The sequence below is a fragment of the Balaenoptera borealis genome (assembly GCF_965194805.1).
Source record: "Balaenoptera borealis genome assembly, chromosome: 20".
Taxonomy (NCBI): Eukaryota; Metazoa; Chordata; class Mammalia; order Artiodactyla; family Balaenopteridae; genus Balaenoptera; species Balaenoptera borealis.
The window spans coordinates 6,556,528-6,584,279 of record NC_138879.1 but is presented as its reverse complement, the minus strand read 5'-3'; the positions used below and the strand labels follow the sequence as shown (position 1 = coordinate 6,584,279).

The 27,752-nt window shown below is 50.9% G+C and overlaps 1 protein-coding gene across 4 annotated transcripts; it reads right to left on the bottom strand.

The window, feature by feature from the left end:
* Positions 1-1,142: 1,142 nt before the first annotated feature.
* DNAI2 (dynein axonemal intermediate chain 2) lies at positions 1,143-27,752 on the bottom strand. Of its 4 annotated transcripts, none has more exons than XM_082373083.1 (13): positions 27,652-27,751; positions 22,433-22,626; positions 20,770-20,931; positions 19,669-19,790; positions 16,640-16,782; positions 15,534-15,647; positions 11,553-11,692; positions 10,529-10,651; positions 7,144-7,367; positions 5,570-5,705; positions 4,751-4,897; positions 3,710-3,937; positions 1,143-1,884 (listed from the first exon to the last, which is right to left on the bottom strand). In XM_082373083.1, exons 2-13 carry the CDS (start codon positions 22,613-22,615, stop codon positions 1,780-1,782), a joined length of 1,827 nt encoding a protein of 608 aa, XP_082229209.1. In that variant the 5' UTR covers positions 22,616-22,626; positions 27,652-27,751; the 3' UTR covers positions 1,143-1,779. The 4 variants fall into 4 exon arrangements, with proteins under 4 accessions (XP_082229209.1, XP_082229211.1, XP_082229210.1 ...); XM_082373085.1 differs by having other exon boundaries at positions 4,751-4,861; XM_082373084.1 differs by having other exon boundaries at positions 22,433-22,623; positions 27,652-27,734.

Genomic DNA, 27,752 nt, shown 5'->3' with positions numbered 1-27,752 from the left:
CGGGGAGCGGAGCCGGGCCGGCCCACTGCCCTTCCTGGGGGACCTGAGGGTGGGGTGCAGATGGGCGTGAACTCCGAGGCCAGACGGTGGGCTGAAGTCCCAGCTGTGCCACTTGCCCCCAGGAGACTTGGCCAATTCCCTCCCTCTCTCTGTGCCTTGCTTGGCACATCGTGACTCAGGGATTGTAGGTGGTGATATCACTCCCTCTGGGGTTAACGCAGAGATCAAGTGCTCAGTCAGTGTGCCCTGCGATGATTGTTTTATCAAGGTCTAGCCACAGTGGCAACTGGATTTTTTTTTTTCCTTTGGGAACAAGGGGTAGCTGACCCTGTGTCCTTCCCCAGTAAGATTCTTAACACAGTCATTTTTTATTTTTTAAAGAGCGCTTTCAGGATTTCCCTGGTGGTCCAGTGGGTAAGACTCCGCACTCCCAATGCAGGGGGCCCGGGTTTGATCCCTGGTCAGGGGACTAGATCCTGCATGTGTGCCGCAACTGAGAGTCCACATGCCGCAGCTGGGAAGTCTGCAAGCCGCAACTAAGACCCTGAGCAGCCTCAATAAATACGTAAATAAATAAATATTTAAAAATAAAGAGCACTTTCAGTCACCATCGGGATGACCTGACACCCACAGAGTGAACGGTGGTCCGGGATTTCTCCTGGTGCAAAGCTGCCTCTTAGGGAGGGAGACGCAAGAGGGAAGAGATATGGGAACATATGTATATGTATAACTGATTCACTTTGTTATACAGCAGAAACTAACACACCATTGTAAAGCAATTATACTCCAATAAAGATGTTAAAAAAAAAAAAAAAAAAGCTGCCTCTGAATTGCCCTCTTGCCCTACCGATGTTTCTGGTCACCAAACGCTCTGCTTTGCTGTGGCATCCCACTGCCCATGCTGGAGCCCCCTCGGGCCCTGCGCAGGGTCGGGAGTGAGCTGCCTGGGCTCCCGTCCCCGTGTTGCCCCTCATGAGCCCGGTGACCCCGGCAGGTCCCCACATGTCTCCCAGAACCTGTTTCTTCCTCTACCGAGGAAGGATAATCAGAGCAGAAACCTTCCAGGGACTTTATCAAAAGAGTGACACGAGATAACATGAAAAGCTCTTCGTGCGGGAGGCATAATAAGCACTAACCATTAGCACTATTATTATTAATTTAATTTTACAAGAAAGAAGACAGCAGAAAGCTCGCCGTGTGCAAGAGACACCCAGCTCATTTCATCCACTGACTCTCACCCTCTTGGAGGTCAACATTCCCCAGAGGAGCTGCTTGGAAAGACGTCTTAGAAGTGGACAGACTTTCTGTTCCCCAGTCATATATGGGTGTGGAGCGTGAGCAAGAGAGAAGGAGAGACCGCTTCCCGCACCCACAGGCCTTCCCGAGGCCCGGCCATGGCCGTGGCCAGCCCAGCGGAGGCTTTGCAAGCTTGTGAAGGAACATGCTTGTCGGGAAAGCCCTTGCAAAGCTCAATCCAAGGGAACAGGGAGGGCCAGGGGACCTGGGTGAGGTTGGCTGGGGTGTGGCTGAGACCAGGGGACCAGCCCAGGGATGAACCCTGCCCCTTCCCTCCCCCCGAGGCGTCTCTTGGGACTGGGTTCAGGGAGTCACCGGGGACCGGGGATCTGTGGGGCATGGGGGCTGGGTTGGGGCCCCTTTGCTCCTCCAGCCCTCCCTTACCCCGGAGACCCTTTAAGGGAGGGGGTCAGCACCCCGACTTGTAAAACCAGGGCAGTGCCGAGAGGTGGGAAGCAAGCACGTGTGTGAGCGGGGCTCCAGTCAAGGCTGACCTTCCAAGGTTGGACTCTCTTCACCGTCTCTTTCTTCCGCCCCTTCTTCCTCTCCCTCCACCTCCTCTTCTGTCTCCAGACTTGGTTGTTTCAGCTACGGAAAGACAGCATAGACTTGTTGGTGGGGGGCAGGGCTCCCTGCACCCGGGAGGTTAACCCCTGAGCCTAGCTTGCTGGGCACCCAGGAGGCCACGCTGCCAGCACCACGGCCGTGAGGGCCTAGCGGGCGCTCGACACCTGCGGGTATGGACAGTGGGAACGGCCTCGGGCACCTGCCGCTTGCTGCCTGGGCCACCTCGAGCTAGTTCCTCCTGAGTTTCCTTGGTCCCCTCCCCTGTAAAGGGGACATGATTCCCTGCAGGGCTGTGGCTGGGATTAGAGATAATGCATGTGAGGATCCAGCAGTGCTTTCTCAGCTCTGACCCCAGAAGGTCTGGCCAACTGCAGAGACGCAGAGATGGGCAGGAAGCGTGTGGTGGGCAGAAGAAGGAGGGGGCCAAGTTCTGTGTAGCTTAACCCCTTCTGAGAATCAGCTTCTCCATCCAGAGTGTTCACGCTGTTGTGGGGAGCACATCTGGGGATGTCCAGCACCAGACACGGAGTCAGTGGCCGCATTGCGTGGTGTCAGCATCACCTGCTGGAGGGCTGGAGGGCCCCGGGGGGATGGGTGGGAGGAACCCGGGCTGTGGGTCAGAAAGGCAGGACTCCAGCCTCGCCTCAGCCCCACCGGTACCACCAGATGGTGTGAGAATAAAGCCGCTCAGATCCGAGTACTTCCAAATGCAAAATGCGCCCACAGCAATCACAGCCTGTCTCTGGACCCAGTGGGACAGAGGCAGAAATGGTGAGTAGTCACGGGATGGAACCGGTGAGCTCCTCCGTGTGCTTACCCACCTTCCGTCCCCCTGTCACTCCATCAGTGCCCGAGAACTGGACACACAGCCCCTCTTGCTGCCAGGGCCGGCTTCATGGGCCGGCGCCCTGTGCGGCCACGCGGCCTGTGCTGACCAGAGCTCCACGCTTGCTTTAGTGTCTGCTGCCACTGTCTTGAACTTCTCAACACTTTTTTTTTTGGCTGCGAGGCATGAGGGATCTTAGTTCCGTGACCAGGGATCGAACCCGCACCCCCTGCAGTGGAAGCGCGGAGTCTTAACCACTGGACCGCCAGGGAAGCCCCTTGAACTTCTCAATACTTTTGAACTAGGGGCCCCATGTTTTCCTTCCTTCCCTAACTAGGTAGCCAATCTTGCTTACAAGGGCAGACGCTGGCCCACACTCGCTTGTTCTTTTCCCTTCCGTGTTGTGCTTTCACTCTTTCACATCTTAGCGTCTTATCGGTGGGTAAGACATGGCCCAGACAGACCATGTCTTTTTCTTCGTCCCCTGGTACCGAAGAGGGCCTGGAAGGTGACACTACCTTTATCACTCCATCTCCTCAGTTTCCAGGTGAAAATTAAGGAACCAAGAAGTGAAGTGACCGGCCCAGGTGATGCAGCTAGAAGGTGCTTTGGAGCCGGGGCCATGGATGGCTGAGCTCAGGACAAATTTCACCCCCTGTTGCCAGGAGGGGTCATCACGGATCTCACAGCCCCCTCCTCCCGGGGCCTCCAGGCTCCCTCTTCTCTGGTGGCTCATGTAGCGCGGGTCACATGCATGTTCAAGGTCCCCATCGCGGTGGGGAGAGGAGGATTTCAAGAAGCACAGGGTACGGCTCCTGTGCTCAGGGAGCCTGAAGTCTGTTTGGAGACTTAGGATTCCTCCGGAGGAAGGGAGTAATTCCTCCCACTTGCCAGATGGACAAATGAAGGCCCGCCTGGCGAGGCCACTTGCTCGCGGTCGCCCGAGGTCAGCAAGCAGGCGGCCCGGGCGCCGTGCCTCCCTCCCGGCCACCCCACCCCGAGCCCGCTCGAGGCCCCTACAGGCTTGGGCTTCTGCTTCATGGCTTCCGCCTCCCTCTTCTTCAGCTCCGTGAAGATAACATCAAAGAACTCCTCCTCGGCCTTGGTGACCAGCTCCTCCAGGTTCAAGGCGGGCTCTCCCTCCCTCAGGTCGTCATCCTTGCCCTCCGCCTTGCCCTTCTCCTTCAGCCGCATCTCGCGGTGCCTGGCCTCCAGGATCTTCTCCCGCCGGGTCTCACGCTCAAACATCTGTGCACAGGGACAAAGAGGCCGTGGGAGAGGCGGGCAGGCAGCGCTGGCTCCCAGCACAGGGGCCGGGCGGGCTCTCCTTGCTCGACTCCAAGCAGCCCACCCAGAGGCCTGTACTCCGGGCTAACGGCAAGAAAGGGGGGCTAAATATTGGGGTTGGGAGGCGGGAGCAGGGGTGCCAAGTTACTCAGTTCCAAGGAATTCCAAGAACACGGAAGCAGGCGTGAAGGACACCCTCTGGGGCTGCGCAACATGACGGCCTGGGCCCACAGAGGACGAGTTCATTGGTGGGACCACAATCTCAGGCAGAGCCGGGAGGGTCTCCCAGGGTCTCGGCACCAGGGGTTTTCAATTTCTCTGCGTGCCCCACGGTTCTGGGGAGGCGCCTCCGGGGTGATGGATCTCAGCCCCCAGGGCCCCTTCCCCAGGACGGTCCCCTTCCAGCTGTCTTCTCTACAGGCATTCTGCTAAGCCTTCCTTGGACAGGTTCTGCTGCCCCAAAAGTATGTTGTTTGAAACTAGACAAACTGACCGAGTCAAACCACTTGGATTTGCAGCTGAAAAATACTGAAGCTTGGAGAGGTAAAGTGACTTGCCCAGGGCCGCTTGGCTACCGAGTAGTGAAGCCAGGGTGGATTCAGACATTCCCAACACCCATTTCTCGGGCTCATTTCCTGATCTACCCCCAAATATCCATCCATTTCCCAGGAGGTGACAGAAAAGGGCATCTGTCCTTCCCTGACTGGCCCGCTCGGCCTGGGGACCAGGTCAGTTCAGGAGCTGGTGAGCACCTCGCCCGGGGCCCGCACCTACCGAGGAAACCGTGTTCTTCTCATTCCTCTGGAGGGTGCACAGCCCACTCGAGACCTCCAGCAGCGTGGTTGTCCCCAGCTGGGAGCCACAGGCAATGAAACATCCATTGTCCTGTAGCCGGAGGCAGAAGAGGGCCTCGTCACACACCTGCTGGAGGGTCAGGCAGACCCGGGTGAGGGAGGAGAGAGGAGCAATGTCACCCTTTGTTGGTCTGATTATCTGGCTCTTGGAGAGACTTAGCCAAGCAGCCCCATTCAGACACTCTTGGTGACTCCCCCGACTGAGGGGGACCCCAGCCTCAACCCACAAGATGAAGTTCACACTCTACAACTGGCTGTAAAGCCCTTCACCCCCAGCCGCATCTTCCACCTCAGCCGGCCCCCCACACCCACCCCTTCAGTCCAGCCCCATTTTCTTTCTTTTTTCTTTTTTTTTTTGTTGCACTGTTGGCATGTGGGATCTAGCTCCCCGACCAGGGATCGAACCCGCGCCCCCTGCATTGGGAGCGTAGAGTCCTAACCACTGGACCGCCGGGGAAGTCCCTTCAGCCCCACTTTCATTCTGCAGTTTCCCCAACCCCGCGCTTTTCCTCGGCCCTAGCCTGCAGGTCTCTGATCTGGCTTTGCTGATAGGATAACGTTAGCTCAGGCTGGAAGGGGTCAGCTGCCAGGAGCCTGCGCCCGGGCTTCTGAAGGAACAGGCCTGGCGGGAGGAAAGGCCGGGCATCTGCTTTTTTCCTTTGTTAATTCCCCTCAGGTGATTCTGCTGTGCCACCAGAGTCTGAGGGCCTGGGTGCATGGGGAGGCAGGTGCACGTGACCTTCAGGCTGAGGGCGGGGTCACATTGCTTGAACACAAAGTCCCAGATGTCCAAGGTCCCGTCCATCTTGGTGGTGAAGAAAACCGCTGGCCTCACCGGGCTCCAGGCACCATCAGTGAGATAAGCCATGTGGTACCTGTTGGGAGCCAGGTGTCACCGGTCAGGGACCCCTGTGGGTGGGAGGGATGGAGAGCCTGCGGGGCCGCAGCCCTACTCCTCCAGCCCCGCCCCGGCTCCAGGGTTTCATTGCTGGGCAGGAAGTTCTTTCTTGTGTCTGACTTCTAGCCGCACCAGCCTCGCCACCCACAGCTCACAGTTTGCACTATAAAGGGTTTGGGGTGGGGTCCTTCCCAGGGGCTGGTCACTGGCATTTTCCACAGCCAACTCCAGGGCACAGGCTTGGGCCCAGTCCCCCAGCCGTGAGACTCACTTGAAAGGAGTCGGAGGAAGGAAAAGTTGCCCAGAAAAGTTCATGCTACTGAGATGAAGAGAGTGTTATACTTCCTACTTGGTTTAACCTAGATTTTCAACGATTTCTGCAGTGAAGAATGAAATTGGACCCTTATCTTATACTGTATACAAAAATCAACTCGAAATGAATTAAAGGCTAAAACATATGGCCGGAAACCATAAAACTTCTAGAAGAAAATGCAGTGGAAAAGTTCCTTGACATTGGCCTTGGCAATGACCTTTTGGATATGGCACCAAAAACACAAGCAACAAAAGCAAAAATAAACGCATGGGATTACATCAACCTAAAAAGCTTCTGCACAGCAAAGGAAACAGTCAACGAAATGAAAAGGCAACTAACACAACATTGTAAATCAACTATACGCCATTAAAAATTTTTAAATAAATAAATAAATAAATTTTAAAAATGCACAGGCAACCTAAGGAAAATATTTTCAAGCCATATATCCGATAAGGGGTTAATAGCCCAAATATATAAGGAACTCATACAACTCAATAGCAAAAAACCAAATAACCCGATTAAAAAAATGGGCAAAGGACCCAGACAGACATTTCTTCAAAGAAGACATACAGATGGCCAACAGGCCACCTGTGAAAAGGTGCTCAACATCACTAGTCATCAGAGGAATGCAATCAAAACCACAGTGAGATATCACCTCACAACTGTGAGGATGGCTAAATTATTAGAAAAACAAAAGATGAGTGCTGGAGAGGGTGTGGAGAAAAGGGAACCCTTGTGCACTGTTAGTGGGAATGTAAATTGGTGCAGCCGCTGTGGAGAACAGTGTGGAGGGTCCTCGATCCCATTTCTGGGTCTTTATCCGAAGGAATTGAAATCAGGACCTCGAAGAGACACCTGCCCTCCCATGTCCACTGCGGCACTATTCACAGTAGCCAAACATGTGCGGTTTGAAGCATCTTCCTTTGTGAAGTGGCCGAATCAAGCCACTTCCCAGCGTAAGCTTGGCTGTTTGTGGAGAAGTGTTTTCTCCATTTTATGGGTGGACACAGAAAGGCTCAGAGCACTCCTGGGTTGGGCTGGGCCCCCTCGGTCCCCTCCACCCCCGGAACCCCTCTCCCACCCCCCCAACTTCCCCCCTTACTTGGTCCACATGATGGACGACTCCCGGCTGTCTTCTGACCAGATGCGGGCGGTCCAGTCGCCGACGGTCAGAAAGTTCTTCGGGTAAAACGGGTTTCGCTGCAGGGCATAGATGGGGCCGTGGTGGCCTGAGAAGGTGCACACGATCTTCTCGGCCGATGTCTTGGCCTTGCGGTTGCAGGAGATGACGATGCCTTGCTCCGTGCCCACCATGAACTTGGTCGGCTGTGGAGGGGGTGACACGTGAGCGAAAGGCTCCATGGAACATCAGCTCAGGGTTTAGCTGGCAAGGCGAGCGGTTTTCCGGAGTCAGGGCGGCGGAGCGGCAGGGCGGCTGCGGGTCCAAAGGTACTGCAAGTGCCTTCGGTTTAAGCCTCTGCTCACGCTGTGCCCCGGCCCCTTCTAGGTAGCTGCGCCCACTCTTGCGCTTGATCAGGTCCCACACTTCTTTAAACCTGCCCAAGGGCCCCACAAATAATGAAGCCCCCCCTGACTCTTCTGGTCCCTGGAGAATCTCATCACCAGCCCTCTTCATGTAGCCTCACTGTGTCCACTAAGCATTTTGCCATAAAGATCCTGAACGTTTACACATAAAGTAAATGATTGAATCAATAATGTAAAACATGGATCTAGAAGAGCTCCCTCCAGCCTCCAACTACTACTCCCGGCAAAACTGGTCTACATTGTACACCCGTGCCCATAGCATCTTTATTCACAACACCCAAGTGTCATCGACATGTGAACGACATGTGCTCTGCCCATACAATGCAATATTATTTGGCCTCAGAAAGGAAGGAAATTCTGCCACGTGCTACGATGTTGATAAACCTTGAGGACATTGAACTAAGTGAAAAAAGCTCATCACAAAAAGACAAATGCAGGAAGTGTTCACTAAAATGAGGTACCCGGAGGAGGTAAATTCATAGACACAGAAAGTTGAAGGGGCTGAAGGGAGGGGAAAATGGGGAGTTTGTTGATTAAAAGGTACAGAGTGTCAGTTTTGTAAGACGAAAAAGTTCCGGAGAGCCCACAATGTAAATATATTTAACAATGGTTAAGATGGTACATTTTACATTATGTGTGTTTTTTTGTTTTTGTTTTTGTTTTTACTACAATTAAAAAGAACAACTGGGCTACAAATTGGAAGGTCAAAGGAAAGTGAAGATCCTTCTACACTGTTGGTGGGAATGTAAATTGGTGCAATCATTGTGGAGAACAGTATGGAGGTTCCTTAAAAAACTAAATATAGAACTACCACATGATCCAGCAATCCCACTTCTGGGCATATATTCGAAAAGAATCATGCACCCCAATGTTTACTACAGCACTATTTACAATAGCCAAGACATGGAAGCAACCTAAATGCCCATCAACAGAGGAATGGATAAAGAAGATGTGATACATATATACGATGGAATATTACTCAGCCGTTAAAAAGAATGTAATAATACCGTTTGCAGCAACATGGATGGACCCAGAGATGATCATACTAAGTGAAGTAAGTCAGACAAAGACAAATATTCTATGATATCACTTATATGTAGAATCTAATTTAAAAATGATACAAATGAACCTATTTAGGGAGATAGCACGCTCACAATGCAGGGGGCCCAGGTTCGATCCCTGGTCAGGAACTAGATCCCACGTGCATGCCGCAACTAAGAGTCCTCATGCCGCAACTAAGAAGCCCACATGCTGCAACTAAGAAGCTCGCATGCCGCAACTAAAGATCCCACCTGCCGCAACTAAGACCCAGTGTAGCCTAAATAAATAAATATTTAAAGAACAAAACAAAACAAAAAAACCCCAAATGAATCTATTTATAAACAGAAACAGACTCACAGATATCGAAATGAAACTTATGGTTACCAAGGAGGAAAGGTGTGGGGAAATGATAAATTAGGAGATTGGGATTAATGTATACACACTACTATATACAAAATAGATAACAAGAACCTACTGTGTAGCACAGGGAGCTCTACTCAATACTCTAAAGACCTACATGGGAAAAGAATCTAAAAAGGAGTAGACATATGTATATGTATAACTGATTCACTTTGCTGTAGAGCAGAAACTAACACAACATTGCAAATCAACTATACTCCAATAAAAATTAAACAAAAAAAAAAAAAAAAAAAGGAAAGGGGAAAGGAAAGAAACACAGCTTGAGAGTCCCAGAAAAGTAAGGAATAAAGTCAACTCCAGGGCTTCTGCAAGCTAGTAAGGGAGATAAACTGCCCAGGTCCCGGTGTCCCATCATGCCTCAGACTCCTTGGTGGGGCATGGGGTGGAGAGCCTGGGCCTTGGGGTCAGAGCCCTGGGTTTGAGCCCCGGCGTCCCCGTGTTCTAGAGCATGTGACTTACCTCCCTAAGATGAAGTTGTTTATCTGCAAAGTAGGGATAATCACATCACCTCACAAGACGGTCATGGGTGATCACACAACGTAAGGCAGTTACGAGGGTCCAGCACACAGTGTGGGAGAGGTGAGGGCTAGTGGCAGTGAGGTCACTGCATCTAGCATTTGGCCTAGAAATCTCTGATTCAGGGACAGAATGTTTTTCTGAGTCCTCCCCACTGTGACTCCACGCCCAGGGCTGAGGGGGTCAGTAAAACTGTCTTCCACCTCATCCACCACATTGATCCCCCAGCCTGGGGGGTGGTGGTGGGGGACTCCCAGGGCAGGGGTGAGGCCAGAGCACCTGCACCTCCTAAGGGCCTGGGAATGATGTCACACGGCCTGGAAGCAAACCAGTGACAATCCCAAGGGGGAGCCAGGCCAAGAGCCATCTGGAAAGGTCGTTTTCTTGCTTTGGAGGGAGTCTTCATTTGCAGCTTCTAGAAGCTTCCCTCCTCGGACACAACCACATTACCACTTTGATATTTCTTTACTTTTCCTTCTCATTTACTAAATGCCATCACAGGCCCGTGCTCTGGTTTGCCAAGGAGCCTCCTCTGATCTCATTTTCCTCTCCAACACCTCTTCTTTCCCCACGGAAGTGAAGCCACCGGCCCAGGGTCCCACGTGAGGCAGGGACAGAGCTGCAGCCTGGCCTCTGAACGCTGGTTGTGGACAGGGCTCTTCTCATAGAATGGGGCCTCTCTGGAATCCCGTCCTTTCAGAAAGCTTGCCTTCTAATCAGCCGGGACACTAGCCAAACGGCGACTCTTGAGGGAATTAGAATGGCCTCCTTCCTCTGCTCTGCTGCCCCCTGCTGGAAAGTGGTTGTAAAGACCACACAGGTCTCGGAGGACCACAGGAGGATGGTCCAGGGCACAAGGTGAGAAGCAGCCTCAGGGTCCATCTGACTCAGTAGCCACGGGTCTGCCCTTGGCTTTGGCTGCCCTGGCAATGGAAGTCAGGGAAGGGAGAGGAAGGGACACCCACCAGAGTAGACTCGAACTCCAGGGAGATGGCCCCCAAGGCATGCTCCAACCGTTCATTTCTGGTGATGTCCATGATGACGACCTCGGTGGGCTCGGTCATCTTCCGGACGTCCCACCACATGACCTGATGGGAGGAGGGGCCAACTCTGAGACCTGAGGTCCCGCAATTCTCCTGACTTTTTTGCCTTCTTTACCCCCTCCACCTTTTTGAGGCCAGTCCCTGGGGCCAAAGGGGTGTCTGACAGAGACTACCGGCAACCCGAGGGAACAGACATGCTTTGAGAATCACTCCTTTGGTCCACAGTCCCAAGCCTGGCTGACCATCAGAGTCATGAGCAAGCTTCCTAAAAATCCAGATGCCAGGGCCTCACCCCAGACCTACTGAAGGAAAATTGCCAGACGTGGGCCCTGGAGTCTGTATTCTTAAAGGCTCCTCACAGTATGGCAATATACAGCAACATTCAAAATGCACACATGCTTTGACCCAGAAATCCCACCGCCAGGAATGTATACTTCACATGTGTGCAGTAATCTATATACAAACACACCCTTTGCCACATTTTTTTGGTAACTACAAAATATTAAAATCCACTTAAACAAATTACAGCATACCCATAATTTATTAAGTCCTTAGCAGGCATGGGGCAGCGCTTTACGATATATGAAATCATCTTCAAGACACGCTAAATGAAAAACGTCAAGTGCAGATCAACGTGCCAGGTGTACAGAAAGAGAGCAAAGACAGACACGTTGGCTTCTGTATGCAGACACGGACCCTGGAGGCTGATGTGGGTGGGCGCCTACAGGGAGGGGTACCGGGGGGCTAGAAGGCAGAGGTGGGAGGACGGCGTTTCACTGTCTGCCCTTTTGTACCTTTGGGATCTTGTTCCATGTGCGTGGATTACCTGTTATTCAATTTAAGAATGGAATGAAAAGGAAACGTTCTTAGGTAATTCAGTGGGAGGCCGGGAGACTGCTACTGAGCCCCACCCCCTCGCCCCCTACAGCGCCTGGCTGGTCGGTACCTGCCCGTCCGTGGACGCCGAGAAGCACTCGGTGCCCGTCTTCGACTGCAGCCAGATGGTGCCGTAAACAGGGTCTCGATGGCTGAACTCAATGGTGGATAGCTCTGCCACCAGGCTGCCCTTCCGGGTGTCCCAACAGGCTGGCGGGGAAGAAAGTGAAGGGGATGTGATGGAGGCACAGGCTTCCTTTCTTAGTGCAGGGAGCACGGGATAGAGGGATGCTGCTTGTCTTGGTTTGGCAGGTATGTGGTTTTTTAGAAGCAGGGCTAACTTCAAACCCGCCTGAGTTTCCTACCAGCCCCCAAAGCATGCTTCGTTCATTCCACTGAGCCCCTAACACGTGTTGAGCATCACGCTGGGCACTGGGGAAGCCACTGGGATTCAGACAGCCACAGTCCCTGGGAGACAGGAAGGGAAATCTGCAAGTACAGCCCGTGCCGTGATTGCTCCAGAGGGAGACACATGGAGGCAGTCAGGGAAGGCTTCCTGGAGGAAGTGAGAAGGAACGAAGACTGAGGAGGAGCCTCGGGATGGAGTGAGCCAGGCAAAGAGAGAGGAGCACCTCCACCCCAGGGAAAGGCTCTGGGAAGTAAAAACATCTATGCAAATCTCTCCTGCTGCATCCACTCATTCCCTTTTCGCCTCTGTACCTTTGCTGCATTTGATCGGAAAGAAACACACAGAGGGAGATTTGTCCTTTCTTCTGATTCATCATTAGTATGTTGCTTCTTCTGTTTTACCAAGAAAGACTCAAAGTTTACTTATTTTTTTTGTCCCAGTGGATTCTGTTTTCATTTTCCCACGAGTGTATAGCAAGGACCCACCCTATTACTCAGAGCTGTTTCTAGGAAAGCTGGTTTTGTAAAACAACAACAAAAGTCCATGATCCATAAGTCTTGATTTATGGAATCCAAGTCCAAGGCATTTGGCCCTGGATCAGTCTGGCCCAGAAACAGGTTTTCTTAGCTAAGCTCGCTCTGCTTGGGCAAAGTAGTACTCCAGGGTGGGTCCCACCATGTCTGTCTTACAGATAGCAGAGCCCCAGAGCCTGGGCTGGTCCGAGCTGGCATGCAAAACCACTGAAAGGGGTTATGAATGATGAGCGAGGCAGGGCTCCTGAATAAATCGTGGCCAAGTGGCTTTGCTTCAGCCTTTTAGAGCCTGGGCGCACAGATAAATTTGCAGGAGGTTTATGGGAGCCCACGTCTATTTCATAACCCAGGAGCTCCCCTGGAGAGGAGGTAGCAGGTCTAAGAGGGAGATCAGAGGCCTCAGGAGGCCAGGAGGCCAGGAGGCAGCCTGGCCACAGGGAGTTGCTGAGAAGTGTCCCAGCCATTCCGGCCCCTACTCCTGGAGCAAGAGGGGAACATAAGAGAGCTCGTGAAGGCAGGAGGGAAGGGGAACCCTTTTCATGTCTGGTTGAGTCTGACCTCGGATGCAGAGAGCAGGATTAACTGTTTGGTTACTTCAAGGCCAGAGGTGAAGGGCAGGCAGGAACCTTCAGGGCCCACGTGGGCAGGTTTCTTCTGAGCTCACCAGGGATACCAACATCAGTTTTCTGGGTGTCCCACCAGCAAAAATGGCAGAGTAAAGACCTCTGAGAATTCTCTCCAAGAGAACATTGGCAAAAATGGTCAGAATCAACTTTTTCAGAACTCTGGAAATTAGCCGAAGGCTGGCAGCAAATCAGAGTGTTTATTTGAGAACAACGGCTGAATCTTGGTAAGAACAGTAAGTTCTGTTGCATTTTGACTTGCCCTAGTTAGGATCCTATACTCTCCAGTTCTATGGGAGCCTTGAAAAATAACATTCTGCCTACCTGGTAAAAAACCAATAGCCTGGCAGCCGAGGGATTGAGCAGAATGGAGCTGGAGCTCTTTCAAAGTCTCCTATTCAAAGAATTGTCATTATTTGACCTGTCTGTCTGGTGGTTCCTTGGAAGACCCCCCACTTGCAAGGTTGTCTATATTCACCTTGACTTGGAGCTTGCCCAGTGAAAAAGGTCTTTTTAAGAAGGCAATTTTGAAAATAATTATAATTACAGACAACTGATTAACTTTGCAGTGTCCCACGGTGGTGGATAACAAGTGGGGCAAACAATAGGCTAACCAAAAAGCTTGAGAGGAAAAGCTGGAGAATGTCCATAGGGGTTTTGAAAAGCTCCTGGAACCTAGAAGGTCACATGCATGGGTATGGCTGTGTGCATTCCCAGGGCTGCATACATACTTAGGAAAGAACTGAGAAGGCCCTAAACTTTCACCTCTGGCTGACCGTAAGGCTCGGTGCAGCAGCTAAGGCAGAGTTGACGACTGCCTGGCTGAGTGTTGAAGGTATGCTCAAGTACGCACACAGAGCCTTCCAGCAAAGTCTGCGAGATTTACTGGCTCCTAACAATAAGCAGAAAACATTCATATCAAGCGCACAGGGAACGCTCTCCAAGATAGACCACATGTTAGGCCATAAAACAGGTCTCAGTAGATTTTAAAGATTGAAATCATGCAAGGTATCTTTTCTTACCATAATAGAATAAACCTAGAAACCAATAACTGAAGGAAAACTGGAAAATTCACAAATATAGAGAAATTAAACAACATACATCTAAATAATCCATGGGTCAAAGAAGAAGTCAAAGGGAAATTAGAAAATACCTTGAAATGAATGAACATGAGAAGACAACATACCAAAACTTAGGTGTAGCTAAAGCCGTGTTTAGAGGTAAATGTATAACTGTAAATATCTGTATTTTTAAAAACCTCAAATCAATAATCAAACCTTCCACTTTAAGAAATTTAGAAAAAGAAGAGCAAAATAAACCCAAAGCAAGCAGAAGGAAGGAAATAATAAGGATTAGAGTGGAAATAAATGAAATGGAGAGTTTAAAAACTGAGAAAAATCAATAAAATAAAAAGTTGGTTCTTTGAAAATAAAACAAAATTTACCAACCTCTAGCTAGACTGACCAAGTGAAAAAGAGAGAACACTCAAATTACTAAAACCAGGAAAGACATAGGAGATGTTACTACCAATCTTACAGAAATGAAATGATTGTAAGAGAATGAACAATTGTGTCAACAAATTAGATTACCTAGATGAAAAGGAAAAATTCTAGAAAAACACAAACTATCAAAACTGATTCAAGAAGAAACAGAAAACGTGAGAAGACCTGTAACAAATAAAGAGGTTGAATTTTCAACTTTCAAAATACCAATAAGAAAAATCCCTGGACCAGACGGCTTCATTGGTGAATTCTACCAAATATTTAAAAAGAATGGCTATCAACTGTTCACAAACTCTTCCAAAAACAAAAACAAAAAAAACAGAAGAGAACTAACACTTCCCCATTCATTCATTTTTTTTTTTTTTTTAATGTATGAAGCTTTATCTAACTCACTAATGAAAGAACAAGCAAGACGGTAAGCTGGTTTTAAACAAGTTTTGATAGAATCAGTTTCTAAACTGAACGAATCCCCCTGTAAATGGTCTTCATACCTCTTGTTTTAGCCAGTTCTATAATTCTTTTTTTTTTTTTTCCTTTTTTTCCCCCCATTCACTCTATATGGCTGGTATTACTCACACCCTTTACCATATAGGTTGCCCCGACTGCATCTCCTGAGTTGGAGCTCTCCAGTGGTCTCATGACCCCTTTGCCTCTAGCTAACCTAGCCTAGCTCAGGGTAGGTGTACAGTAAATGTTTCTTGACTTTACTTGGCCCATAATTTTCTTAACTTTTTATTTTGAACTCATTTTAGACTCACTTGAACTTCTACAACTGAAGACACGGCTGAAGTATCAGCAAAACCTGTCTCACCTTGACGTCTGGAAGCTACAGGAAGTCCCCACCCCACTTTGTCCTCCGTGGCCAGCCTGGCCTGGCAGGTGGGCCCTGGCCAGACAGCAGCAGGGGCCAAGCTGCCTGAGAGCCTGCAGGGGACTTGGGCTGATTGCTGGTTACGTGCCGGGGGGGGGCGGGTCCCTCCTTACCGATCTGCCCATTGTAGCAGCCTGCCAGGAGCACGTGGGAATCTTTGGGGTTGTATTCCAAGGTGACAAGAGGAGAAGACGGCTTTAGGGCAATTTCTGGCCTGTTGGGGTTTTCTACAAAGCAGAACAACAACAACGACTATATATATATATATTCTACCAGACCTGGAAAAAAAAAGGACAGGGTCAAACACTTTAACCCTTTCTACGGGTGGGGGGTTGCAGGGGGAAGCCTGGAAGCCCCTCTCCGGGCTGCAAGCTCTGGTCCTCAGTGGCCAGCATCTAGCCCTGGAGGCTCTTCTGCTGGTTTTATTTTTGGGAATCAGGACTGTGTGTGTGTGACTGTCATTCTAGTCCATTTTCCAGGTTTGGTGTTAAATGAGGTTCAAGGCTTTTACAAGAAGTCAGCTCTCCCCTGACTTGTGTGAACCAGCTGCCCTGTCTGTACAGCGGGGGTAATGATGGAGTCCGGCCCACGGGGCAGCGCTAAGAGCCCATTGAGCTGCTCAGAAGTGTGAAGTGCTCAGTCCCGTGTGTGGCACCTACACCTGCTAATAAAGGTAACGTTTATTTTCACAACGACAGCAATGAGGGACGCCTGAGAGCATGGATGGAGCCCACGATCACCTGCTACCTGCCAGACTCTGCCCTTGGAGTGAGCCCTTCTGTCAACAGTGGTCCGTGCTCCCGAGTGGACACACTGCCCCTACTGGCCATGAATTAGGGGAAAGTGCCAGGACAGGTGGGACAGAGGTGAGTCCCTGCGTCCCTGTGAGGGCCCCTCGGGTCCCTTCTCAGTCTGCTGGGGGCTCTTTCTGATATGCTCTTCAGGGACCCAGAGCTGGGTCTCCACGTGGTCTGGTCTTGAATGCCCCGGGATCTGGAAGTGAAGGGAGTTCCTGGTTCTGATTTGGCTTCGCTTGGCTGCACCTGAACCCAGACAGCAAAGGGACGAGACAGTGGCTTCTTCCTGGGTCCCTGGGCATCCCAGTGAGGGACCAGCCCCACGAGAGTACCGCTGCGTCTACCTTCCTCCCCCAAGTTTTCACTGGCTTCTGCCGCACTCCCTCATCCTTCCCTGGCTACCAGACCCCTCTGCTTCTCACCCAGGTCCCAGATGTACGATTCGTTGCTCATGCCCTCAGGTGCCCGTTGAAAATTCAAGCAAGAGTACGCCACTGCCAATTTCCTGTTGCCATCGGGGTGCCAGGAGATGTGTGTGGCTGGCCGCTTAATTTCCTGGGGATCCCTTTAGGGGAGGGCAAGAGGGCAGAAGACTGAAATCCCAGGCTCCCTAAATTTCGTATTTGCTAAATTTTTTCTTAAAAGAATTCATACATATTTAAACATCCGCTCAGATAAATTTATTTTAAAAACAAAGCTGACAGGACTCCCTTAATTGGAAAACTGATCTCACCAGCCATAAATAAAAACTAATAAAAATTAAGACAATGGAAATAAAATATTAAATTTCAGCCTGATGTCTTCGGTGGCTGAAAGTTCTGAGCCTGAGGCTTGATTTCTCATTAATATTAAACTATGAGGGAGGGTGAAGAATTCAGCCATTATGCTCCTTGGTATTTGCCCAATTGAGTTGAAAACATATGTCCACACAAAAACCTGCACACAGAGGTTTACAGCAGTTTTATTCATAATTCCCAAAACTTGGAACCAACCAAGACGCCCTTCGGTAGATGAATGGATAAACTGTGGTACATCCAGACATCATTATTATTCAGCATTAAAAAGAAATGAGCTGTCAAGCCATGAAAAGACATGGTGGAAACTTAATGCACATTGCTAAGTGAAAGAAACCAATCTGAAAAGGCCACATGTTGTATGATTCCAACTATATGACGTTCTGGGAAAGGCAAAACCATGGAGACAGTACAAAGATCAGTCGTTGACAAGGGTTTGGGCGCAGGGAGGGATACACAGGAAAAAATACAGGGGATTTTTGGACAGTGAAAGTATTCTGTATAATACATTTGGAATGTATGACACAAAGAGTGAAACCTAATGTAAACTATAAACTTTGGGTGTGCTGTAGGCAACCCCCCAAGTTTCATATGTTGAAGCCTAATCTCCAATGGGTTGGTATTAGGAGGTGGGGCCTTTGGGAGGTGAATAGGTCATGAGGGTAGAGCCCTAATGAATGGGATTAGTGCCCTTATAAAAGAGGGTCCACAGACATCCCTCACCCCTTCTACCTTGTGAGTTCACAGCAAGAAGACGGCTGTCTCTGAGTTAGAAATTGAGTCCTGGGAATTCCCTGGAGGTCCAGTGGTTAGGACTCAGCACTTTCACTGCAGGGGGCCGGTGAGTCCTCACCGGACACAGAACTTGACCTTGCTGGCACCCTGATCTCACACGTTCAGCCTCCAGAGTGGTAAGGGGTAAATTTCTGTTGTTTATAAGCCACCTGACTTAACGGTACTTCGATACAGCAGCCTGAACAGACCAAGGGCAGGGTGTAATGACGTCAGTGCTGTTCTCTGACTGTGACAAATGTTCCACCTGCGGGGAGGGAGGAGGGGAGGGACGCTGATGGTGGGAGAGGCTGTGTGGGATGGGGGAGGATGGGGCATGTGGGAACTCTCTGTACTTTCTGATCAGTTTTGCTGGGGACTTAAAACTCCTCGAGAGACACTGCTTCGGGAAAGATCTGAGGTGTTCTCTTTACTTGTTGCAATTAATAAATCCTTCCTTCTCTGGAAAAAAAAAAGAAACTGCTAGAAAAAAATTAACTCTTAATAGAAAAAAATGAAAGGGGAGGGAGAATGTGTAAGAGTTAGAAAAGGATTAAAGACTTAATGGCCCCAAACTGACACTTTGTCACTGAAGTCACCGGAAGGAATGAACGAAAGTGGGAAATGCAATAACTTTCTGGCCGTGTGACTCATCCACATCACTCCCCCCTGGGAGCACTGCCATAGTAGAAGGAGCACAGGCTGAAGCCCATCCTTGGTTGGGTCACCCACCCACTGTGAGCCCTGAGCACATCCCCTCCCTAGGGTCAGTTTCCTCATCTGTCAGACGCGGAGGTTGGATGGCATGACTTCTAATGCATCAGCCCTCTTGGATATCCACATGGAAGGTCAGACCCCAGCAGGGCTGGAGCAGCAGGACAGACAGCCCCCGCCCCACCCTGGCCCTTCTCTTGCACGCCCATTGCTAGAAGCCTGCTTGGCACACCATGACTCAGCCCTGGATCAGAAAAGAGTCCTTACTGGTCACGTTAGGGCTGGGTAAAACACTTCCCAGGACCCTCAGTGGGTCATGGTAGCAAAATGAATCCTCCAGAGTTGGCATTTGAGGCTAGTCACGTCTGAAATCACAGGTATTCTCTGCATATATGAGCATACACACACACACACACGCAATATACATGTATACATGCACACACACATGCATATATATACATACACATGTACACACATATGCATACACACATGCATATAGGTGTATTTTAAACAAAAAGTAGTGCTCTCTACACACTGTTCTGCCCCTTGTTTTGCTTTGGTTTCACGTAGTAAATCTTGGCAACTCTCTATAGGCACATAAGGAGCTGCCTCATTCGTTCTGATGGCTGCGTGGTATTCAACAGTGTGGGCATACCAGAATTGCTGGAACCAGCCCCCTACCGATGGGTTTTGCTTGCTTCCAGTCTTTGGCTGGCACACACCCTGCCTCAGTGAATATCCAGTGACTTCACACATGTGTCTGTGGGATAAATTTCTTTTGTCAAATTTCTGCTGTCCTTGGAGGTTATTCCAGGCACACTCCTGAGAGTCTGGGATGAGGGTCTTGTTTACTCACACTGCAGCCGGATCACTGATGTTTGGTACTTGATACATTCTCTACACCATATGAATCAACCACACTTGTACACAGCTTTGCAAATTTGCTTTAGTCTTTCCCCAGACTCTGTCCTCCCTTTCCACCAACCAGGCCTGCCCTCAGGGTAGGCACCACTTGTCTGCTGGGCGTTTTATTGCTCTGTCCCTTATTAAGCTCGGATCACAGGTGGCATTGTACCCATGGCATGGAGTGACTGGCAAGGGGTCACCTTTGGAAGCACCCACGCATAGGGCTGAAAGAAATTGGCCAGACACCTGCCGGGCTATAGAGGTACCTGAAAACATTGATGGTTTTAGCTGAAGGGGCCTCTTCCATCACCTCCACCTCATCCTCGTCATCAAAATACTCCTGGTAGATGTCAATGGCGTTATTCTGCTTGATGCAATGCTCCATGATCTGAGGAGGACACATCGGGAGTTCTTAGCAGTAAAGGGAGGTCCTTTCAGCCTGATCAGGGCTGAGATGGAGTCTGGGAGGGACGAGAAATATCTAGTAGTCTTTTCCCATCCTTCCAGCCCATGCATTTTCACTGGGGGCAACATCTACCCACCAAAAGGGTGGAAATTGGTTCTTGGGGGTAAAATACTATTACTTTTTTATACAAAGCACAGATATACATACAGTACATAAATATATAGTACACCTACGGTATTACATTTTCATTGGGGTGGGGCGATGTCTAAAAAGGCTTGTTGGGGGACAACAATGAAAAAAAGGTGAAGAAACACTGCTCCAGGCAAACAGAATTAGTAACCACTCCATATATGGCATCCATCTCCTGTTTCCTCCACCCAGAAGGCCATTCCCCGTTATTCCAAATGTCCAACAAGGAAAAGCTCAAGATCAAGTGCCACCTCTTCCAGGAAGACTCCCCTGATTCCTTCAGCAGGAAATCAACTCTCCCTCCTTATGGGGCAAATGGCAGAGCATCTTTTCTCTTACAGCCTTTCTTTCTACATTATACAGTGATACCTCTGTATTTGTTTCTGGCCTCCAATGGATTATAAACTCTTTGGGGCAGAATATATGTGAATTTCATTTTTGCAATCTCTACTGCACCTGGCAGAGACTAGAAGCTCCATCCGAATGTGTCGAATGAATGAATGATCCCTACTGGCAGGTAGCTGCTGGGTGGGGTTCCTTGGGGTTCTCTTTGCCCAGAGGATTTCCCACTTTTCAGATTCCTCTTAAAGCCCGTTCAGTCCTTGGACCTTCTGGTCTGCCGTGTGGACCTGCCTGCCTGCTCCCAGACAGAAGGTTCCATAAGGTAGCTGGCGCCCTTCCCCGAGGAGCCACAGTTGCCGAGCTTGACACGCAGCTGGGGAAGCAGAGTGATGGCTGAGGCCCTGACCACGGGCGCTGAAGGAAGCCTTACCGAGCCCAGCTGCATGATGGTGTTGATGTAGTTCTCATCTTTCTCCACCTTCTTCCGGAAGCGGATCGTCTGCTCCAGCTCCAGGGGGTTCACATCCTTGGGCCAGCCCCCCTCGATGTGATTAACCCCCCGGGTCTCCATTTCAAACCGCTCTGTGTTGGCCTAAACAGAGAGCCACAGGTGAGAAGACGCCTGGCCCTGGTGGAAGCATCTGACCACTCCTGCAAACCAGTGTCCCAGGGCTCCCGGGTCCCTGGGCTCTGAGTGCTCAGGGATGGACCCGTGAGGTGCCCCTGGCCAAAGCCACAATATTTTCAGGTCCAGCAAGGAACTTTCTGGTCCTCAGGTGGTCACAGGCAGCCACAAGAGTGCCACCCCTGTGGAGTTAGCAGCTTTGCTGATGCTGCCAGTGGCTATGGAAAATCCAGTTCTGACCTGATCTCCACCCTAAAGGTCCAGAGGAGCCCACCCATCGGTTCTGTGAGATCCCAAAGGAAAACGTGACTGAGCTTTCTCCACCCTACCATTTACAATGTCACAGGAATCGAAACATAAAAACAATTAAGAGTGTGGACTTGCTTTGCCCATTCTCTGTTGTAGGGAGGATGGCATAGATGTAGTTTTACCCCTTAAACTTACCTCTTTTCCTCCTTCCCAGTTTTCCCCCATCTTTTAAATTGTGGTAAAATACACATGACATAAAATCTACCATTTTGACTAAAATGTACAAGTTAGTAGCATTAAGAACAGTCACAACGTTGTGCAATCATGATCACTCTCTAATTCCAGAACTTTCTCATCACCCCAAATGGAGACTCCATACCCATTGAGCAGTCACTCCCCTTCTCCTTTTCCTTTTTAAGCCAGTTCTCACAAAAGCTAAAAGTTTCAACAGGGTGGAGCTGCTGACAGAGGAGACCCCGATGTGGTGTGGCCTTCATGGCCGCCCTCTTGTTTAGGTGGCTACACCATGAACAAAACCACCCTGGTCGCCATGACGGCAGCTTGCCCTGGGGAAGCAAGAAACTCAAGTTTGTTTGAACTGTGAGTTATTGGAGCCATCCACAAAGTGTTTTGGCCAAATCAGTGTGATTTTCACTCCGTTGATTTGGGAACATGACGGTTGTGTTAACCCCTTCAGTCTAATCTTCTCCCAGCAGTTCTTGACGTAATCAGGAGCTGATCACTTGGTTCAGACAGACCAGGAGAAATCTGGGAGTTTGGACAGGAACATGCCCCTCAGTTCCTTTATCCTGGAGGCACCTCTGACCAGCACTTTCTATGGGACCCTTTCCTTTTCCCAAGCTAGGCAGGTCCTGTAGATGTGAATCCCTGGCCCCCTCAGATACCTCTCCCAGATGTACCCAATGCCTAAAACAACTCTAGTAAGAGTCTTAGAGGTGAGGCCAGAGCCCCTGGGAGAGAGAACATCTTGGTTTACAGTCACCCGGCCCAGGGAGTGGTTGGTGCTGGGCCTTGTCCTGATCCTGGGCACCGAGGTGGGTGTGGGGGCGATTCTGCCCTCATACTTCCAGCATCTTCACTGGTCCACTCTAACTGGCTTCCGGGGGGATGGAGTCACCCGGTCCCAATTGCCTGCTTTGGCCAGCCACCCTGCCGGACCACACCTCCACTAGCGCTGGCCCCTGGGGCAGGGACCCACCTCGTGTTCCGACATGCTGGTGGAGCACTGTATGCCCGTGTCCACGGGGTTCCGCTCCACGAATTGCTTGGCCAGCTCAGGGTTGGGCGGTATATCGATGTTCAGCTCTGCCTGGCGGTCGGAGAAGTTGCATTGCTTCCCGAACTCGCTGCGCTTCTTGACATACACGTACACAATCTCCATGGTACCAGCTGCTGCAGGAACAGAGGGAGGGTGTGTGGTGAGGGGCTCCAGCTGGCTGCTTCCCAGTCCCCACGGACCCCACCACCGGGGGCAGCTCCAGGTTCCCAGTCTGGTTGGGGGAAGGGTTCCTAATGGATTTATCCAGATGCTGCATCTGCATTTGAAAAAGTAATTTATGGAGTGATGACTACAGGCTAAGCATCATCTTGTTCAGTTCTTACCGTTGCCCTCTGAAGTGGACAATAAAATCACCATTTTACTTTGGAGGAATCCGATATTTGGAGATACCCAGAATGCCTTGCCCAGGATCACATAGCTCACATGTGGTACAGCTGGTCTACCTGACTCCAAAGCTCTTACTCACCAAATGATACAGTTTTTGCTGAGCTAGTATGTTTATTGTGAGGCAGGAAGAAATACTGATGGCGATTACGTTGAACTAAATTCCCTGCCACACACTGGACCTGATCATACAGCATACAGATTTGAGCCCCAGGCCTCTCTGGAAACCCTCCCATCCAACCACGTGATTGCCAGAAAGGCTCACCCACTAGGTTACTGGATTCCACCCTCCATCACCCTGTGGGAGCCCCACTGAAACCTCTTCCCTCCACGTCACTCCAACGGGGAGAGGGCTGGGAGTCCAGCTGAGAAGGAGAGAGGGTCAGACCACTTCCCCAGCAGGCAGAATAGTTAGGCCTTTGGGAACCCTCTGACTTGTGCTACTGGTCATGAAAGGCACAGTGGGAAATTGAAAAGCAGGCTGGGTTGGACCCTGACTTCGAGTTCTGGCCCTGCCACTCGCCAGCTGCTTGACCTTGGCTGGGCCACTCAGTCATTCCAAGACTTGACACACTCAGGATGCCGAGAAGGTGAAATGCAAGATCTCGGGCAGCAGCAGAGCCAGGGTTCAAATGCAACACTAGGAAATGCTTTCTCACTCATGCTAACTGGAAGTCTCAGAAAGGCCATGGGCTGTTCCCACAAATTGCTCTCGACTTGCCCCAAAAGACAAGATTAAGAAAATAAAGAGAGGGCTTCCCTGGTGGCGCAGTGGCTAGGAATCCGCCTGCCCATGCAGGGGACACGGGTTCGAGCCCTGGTCCGGGAAGATCCCACATGCTGCAGAGCAACTAAGCCTGTGCGCCACAACTACTGAGCCTGAGCTCTAGAGCCAGTGAGACACAACTACTGAGCCCGCGTGCCACAACTACTGAAGCCCGTGCGCCTAGAGCCCGTGCTCCGCAACAAGAGAAGCCACCGCAATGAGAAGCCCGCGCACCGCAACGAAGAGTAGCCCCCGCTCGCCGCAACTAGAGAAAGCCCGCGCGCAGCAGTGAAGACCCAATGCAGCCAAAAATAATAATAATAAAATAAAATAAATAAATTTATTTAAAAAAAAAGAAAAGAAAGGATAAGCTATAGACTTGCAGAAAATATTTGCAAATCATATATCTGATGAAGGACTGTGTCCAGAATATCTAAAGACCTACCAGGTCCCAGGTGCTGTGAACAGCACTTACAGGCACCCTCATTGCATGCCCACTACAACGCCCCAAATAGGCATCACAATTCTCATTCTACAGGTAAGGAAAATGATGTTCAGAAAGTACCTGGTCAAAGGTCAAATTTCTTAAGCCTAAACAGAGCCAAGACCCACACACATCCGGCTCCAAAGCAATGATTCTCAACCCTGGCTACCCACTTAGAAACACCTGGAGGGCTTTGTAAAAATCACAATGCTTCGGTTGAACTGCAGATTAACTAAATCATAATCTCTCAGCAGTATTTTTACAAACGCCCCACGTAATTCCAGCATGCAGCCAAGGGTGAGAACCACCGATTTAAAGTGAGGGCTCTTACCTCAGTGAGAAGCCCGCGCACCACAGCAAAGAGTAGCCCCCGCTCGCCGCAAGTAGAGGAAGCCCACGCGCAGCAACAAAGACCCAACGCAGCCAAAAATAAACAAATAAATTAATTTAAAAAATAAAAAAAAAATAAAGTGAGGGCTCTTAATCTCTCAACCAACGTTTCTCGCATCTGGGATGTCCATTCAAAACATAGAGATTCCCAGGCCCCCTCCTGCAAACACGGATTTACATGCGTGGGATGAGGCCTAGCAATATGTGTTTTACACAATCACCCCAGATGACTGTTAGGACCAGATATGTGTCTGACCCCACCTCCAGGGCTTCAAAGGACCAGACAGGTGAGTCCAGGCTGTCCCCTGAGATGCAGGGCCAAGAGCTGTGTGACAGCCTAGAAGCACGTGCCTGGGTGTCCTTGGGCCCTAGAGCAGCTGGGACCAGGGGTCAGGGCGACGAAGGTGCGAGGTTAACTCCTAGGTCCCTTTGCATCCACCTATGTTGTTCCTTGAAGACAATACCACCCTCCCAACCGCCCAGCCCCAGAACAACTCAAACTGCACCAGACTCACAGAGAGCAGTATTTTCCGCTCTTTCTTGTGGTTTGGAAACTCTTCTGCCCAGGAAGGGTAAAAGCAATGGCTTGGAGAACAGAGGGTGGGGACAGAAGCACAAATTACAGTAGGTTGCCCTCACGGGTTATTTGACATGGACAAGATAGAGCCTCGTGAAGAAGGATGCACATCCAGTTAGCTTCTTCCTGTCCGCCAGCACACTGTTGAAGCACAACAAGGCTGCACCTGCGCCCCCTCCCCCTCCCCCAAGGACTGCCCGTATCTCCCTCTGTTAAAAGATAATTGCTACGAGACAGCGAGCTCCTAGGGGACACGAGGGGTCCTAAGAGCATGAGGAAACCCCAGGAAGACAAAAATATCCTCTGTAGCCCAGGTCACATCTTTAACAGCTTTGCTTTCCTTCTGGGTGCTTCCTAAGCCAAGCTAGGAGCGAGAACAGAGGCATTGTTTTCTATCTGGAGGCAGACAGAGGGGACATTTAAAGGCTGGCTGGGTGACGGGAAGACAGCTCATTCAAGGACCCAGAGCGGGCTCTTTCTCGCAAGCTGGTGGAGTATGAAGATGAATGGTGAGGTCAGAGCTGGGGGTCTCAGGAGGTCTCTTCCCGCCCTGGTGAGACAAGTCTCATAGGCTGGGCTGCCCCAAGCAGCGCCTGAACGGGGCTGTCTGCAGAGGGGGCTTCCAAGGAAGGCAGGACCAGCATCGCTGCCCTCTGGGAGTTCAGGGGGGGAGATCGTCCACCCGTGGGAACCTCAGACCCAGACCCACAGGCATCTCAAACACAAGAACGCGCGGAATTGGAGACGTGCTGATCTGAATGTCAAATATGCAACCGCCTCCTGCATCCTGGAGCAGTCAGATCAGAACCTTAACCAAACATAAAAACAAAACTCGTCTTGTGCAGTGATAGCGAGCAAAGTAATTCCTGGAAAAGAACTTCCTCTGGCTTAAGAGAAGGAGTGTTTCCCAAGCAGGGAGACCAGGGAGCGGAGGGTAGCTCAGAAGTTCAGTGTGGGGTTTTCGCAGGCAGGCAGGTGGGGGGCGGCACCTTCCCTCACCACGGGACTCCCTGGTGGTACGAAGGACACAAGGTCTCCTCTTCCTCGTGTCCCTGGGGCAGCCCCCAGTCTTTGTGCTGTGTCCGGCTGGACAAAGGACTGCAGGGGGAGGGGCTTCCTGCCTTCTTTCTTCTGTATGTTCACCTTCTGGAATTTGCAGTCCTAAGGGGCTCACTCGCCTTCAAAAGAAGCTGATCTCCCTGAATCCCTTCCTCTGCTTCCCACTGGGTCGACCAGCAGTGATCTCCAAGAGGTGGAGGATGGGGCTTCCCGGGTGACGCAGTGGTTGAGAATCCGTCTGCCAACGCAGGGACACTGGTTCGAGCCCTGGTCCGGGAAGATCTCACATACATGCCGCGGAGCAACTAAGCCCGTGCGCCACAACTACTGAGCCTGCGCTCTAGAGCCTGCGAGCCACAACTACTGAGCCCACGTGGCTAGAGCCTGTGCTCTGCAACAAGAGAAGCCACGACAATGAGAAGCCCGCCCACCGCAACGTAGAGTAGCCCCCCGCTCGCTGCAACTAGAGAAAGCCCGTGCACAGCAACGAAGACTGAACACAGCCAAAAATAAAAACAAATAAATAAATAAATTTATTAAAAAAAAAAAAAAAAAGGTGGAGGCTGAGGATAGCCAGAGGTGGGAGGAGGTCCCCAGAACCGGAGGGTGAGGCGGGACCCTGTCTACATCCTCTGCCCACCAGTGCTGGCCCCTTGAATGAAGACTGAGGTCTTTTATTCATCCCTATCCCCAGTGCCTGGCGCAGAGAGGGGCTCCCTACTCCCTTTGTCACGTGCTGAATGTGTGATGTGACCCCAATCCCCCAGGGCTCTCCCCTAGAGCTCTCCTCCCTCCACTCCTCCTCTTCTGGCTTGAAAAACAAAGCACAGCAAAGGTAACAATTTAAGAGGGGAAAGCACTGGTTCTGAAAGCTTGGAGAAGAGTGCACTTCTGTGGTTCAAGAGACCATGATAATGTTTGAACTTGTTGCAGGAAGAAGGAACTAACGGTGTGACCTTGAGCGTGATACCCTAAGGGGCATAAGTATGCCCTCTCCCGGGTTGAGGAATAAATGAACTGATGCAGAGGGCCTGTCCCCTAGTAGGGGCTCAATCACTATAATTCCCTGCCCTCCGTTCTTACCAGAAAGCTCTCCTCTTCACGGGCTTAGCCTCCCGGCACCCCAGCCCCAGGCTGTATTTTCTATCCATTCAGCTGTAAACCCTTCAGAGGTCTCCCGTCCCCTCCAGGAGACCGATCACATCAGGACCCGACTGGCAGCTAGGGGTGCAGGAAGCAGGGTGTTTAGAACTTGCTGGGTCCCGTGACTCGGGAAGCATCGAGGGCAGCGAGGACTGATGGGGCGGGGGACCCTAGGAGCGCTAGGCCAGGAATCCACCATCCGGCAGAGCTAGTCCCGAAGGACGCCCCTCGAGGAGTTTCTTGCACTAGCGGTGGTTCTCACACTTGGGGGCTCCCCCCCTTCACTCTCCACTCTCCTGTTCAGCCGCGGACGTCCTCCCCGCACCCGCCCTTACCCTCGGTCCGTTCCTGTTGCCTCTGGGCCGCTGGGGAAGCACCCGAGCGGCGGTGCCGGCTTCCCGGCTTCTCAAACGGCTCGGAGCCTTGGTGTTTACCC

Coding starts and splice junctions, on each gene's coding strand:
- DNAI2 (XM_082373083.1), bottom strand. CDS start 22,615: ATGGAGATTGTGTACGTGTATGTCAAGAAGCGCAGCGAGTTCGGGAAG. Junction 11,693..15,533: donor CTGCTACAATGGGCAGATCG/GTAAGGAGGGAC, acceptor CTTCCCCGCCAG/CCTGTTGGGACACCCGGAAG. Junction 1,885..3,709: donor TGAAGCAGAAGCCCAAGCCT/GTAGGGGCCTCG, acceptor GTCTTTCCGTAG/CTGAAACAACCAAGTCTGGA.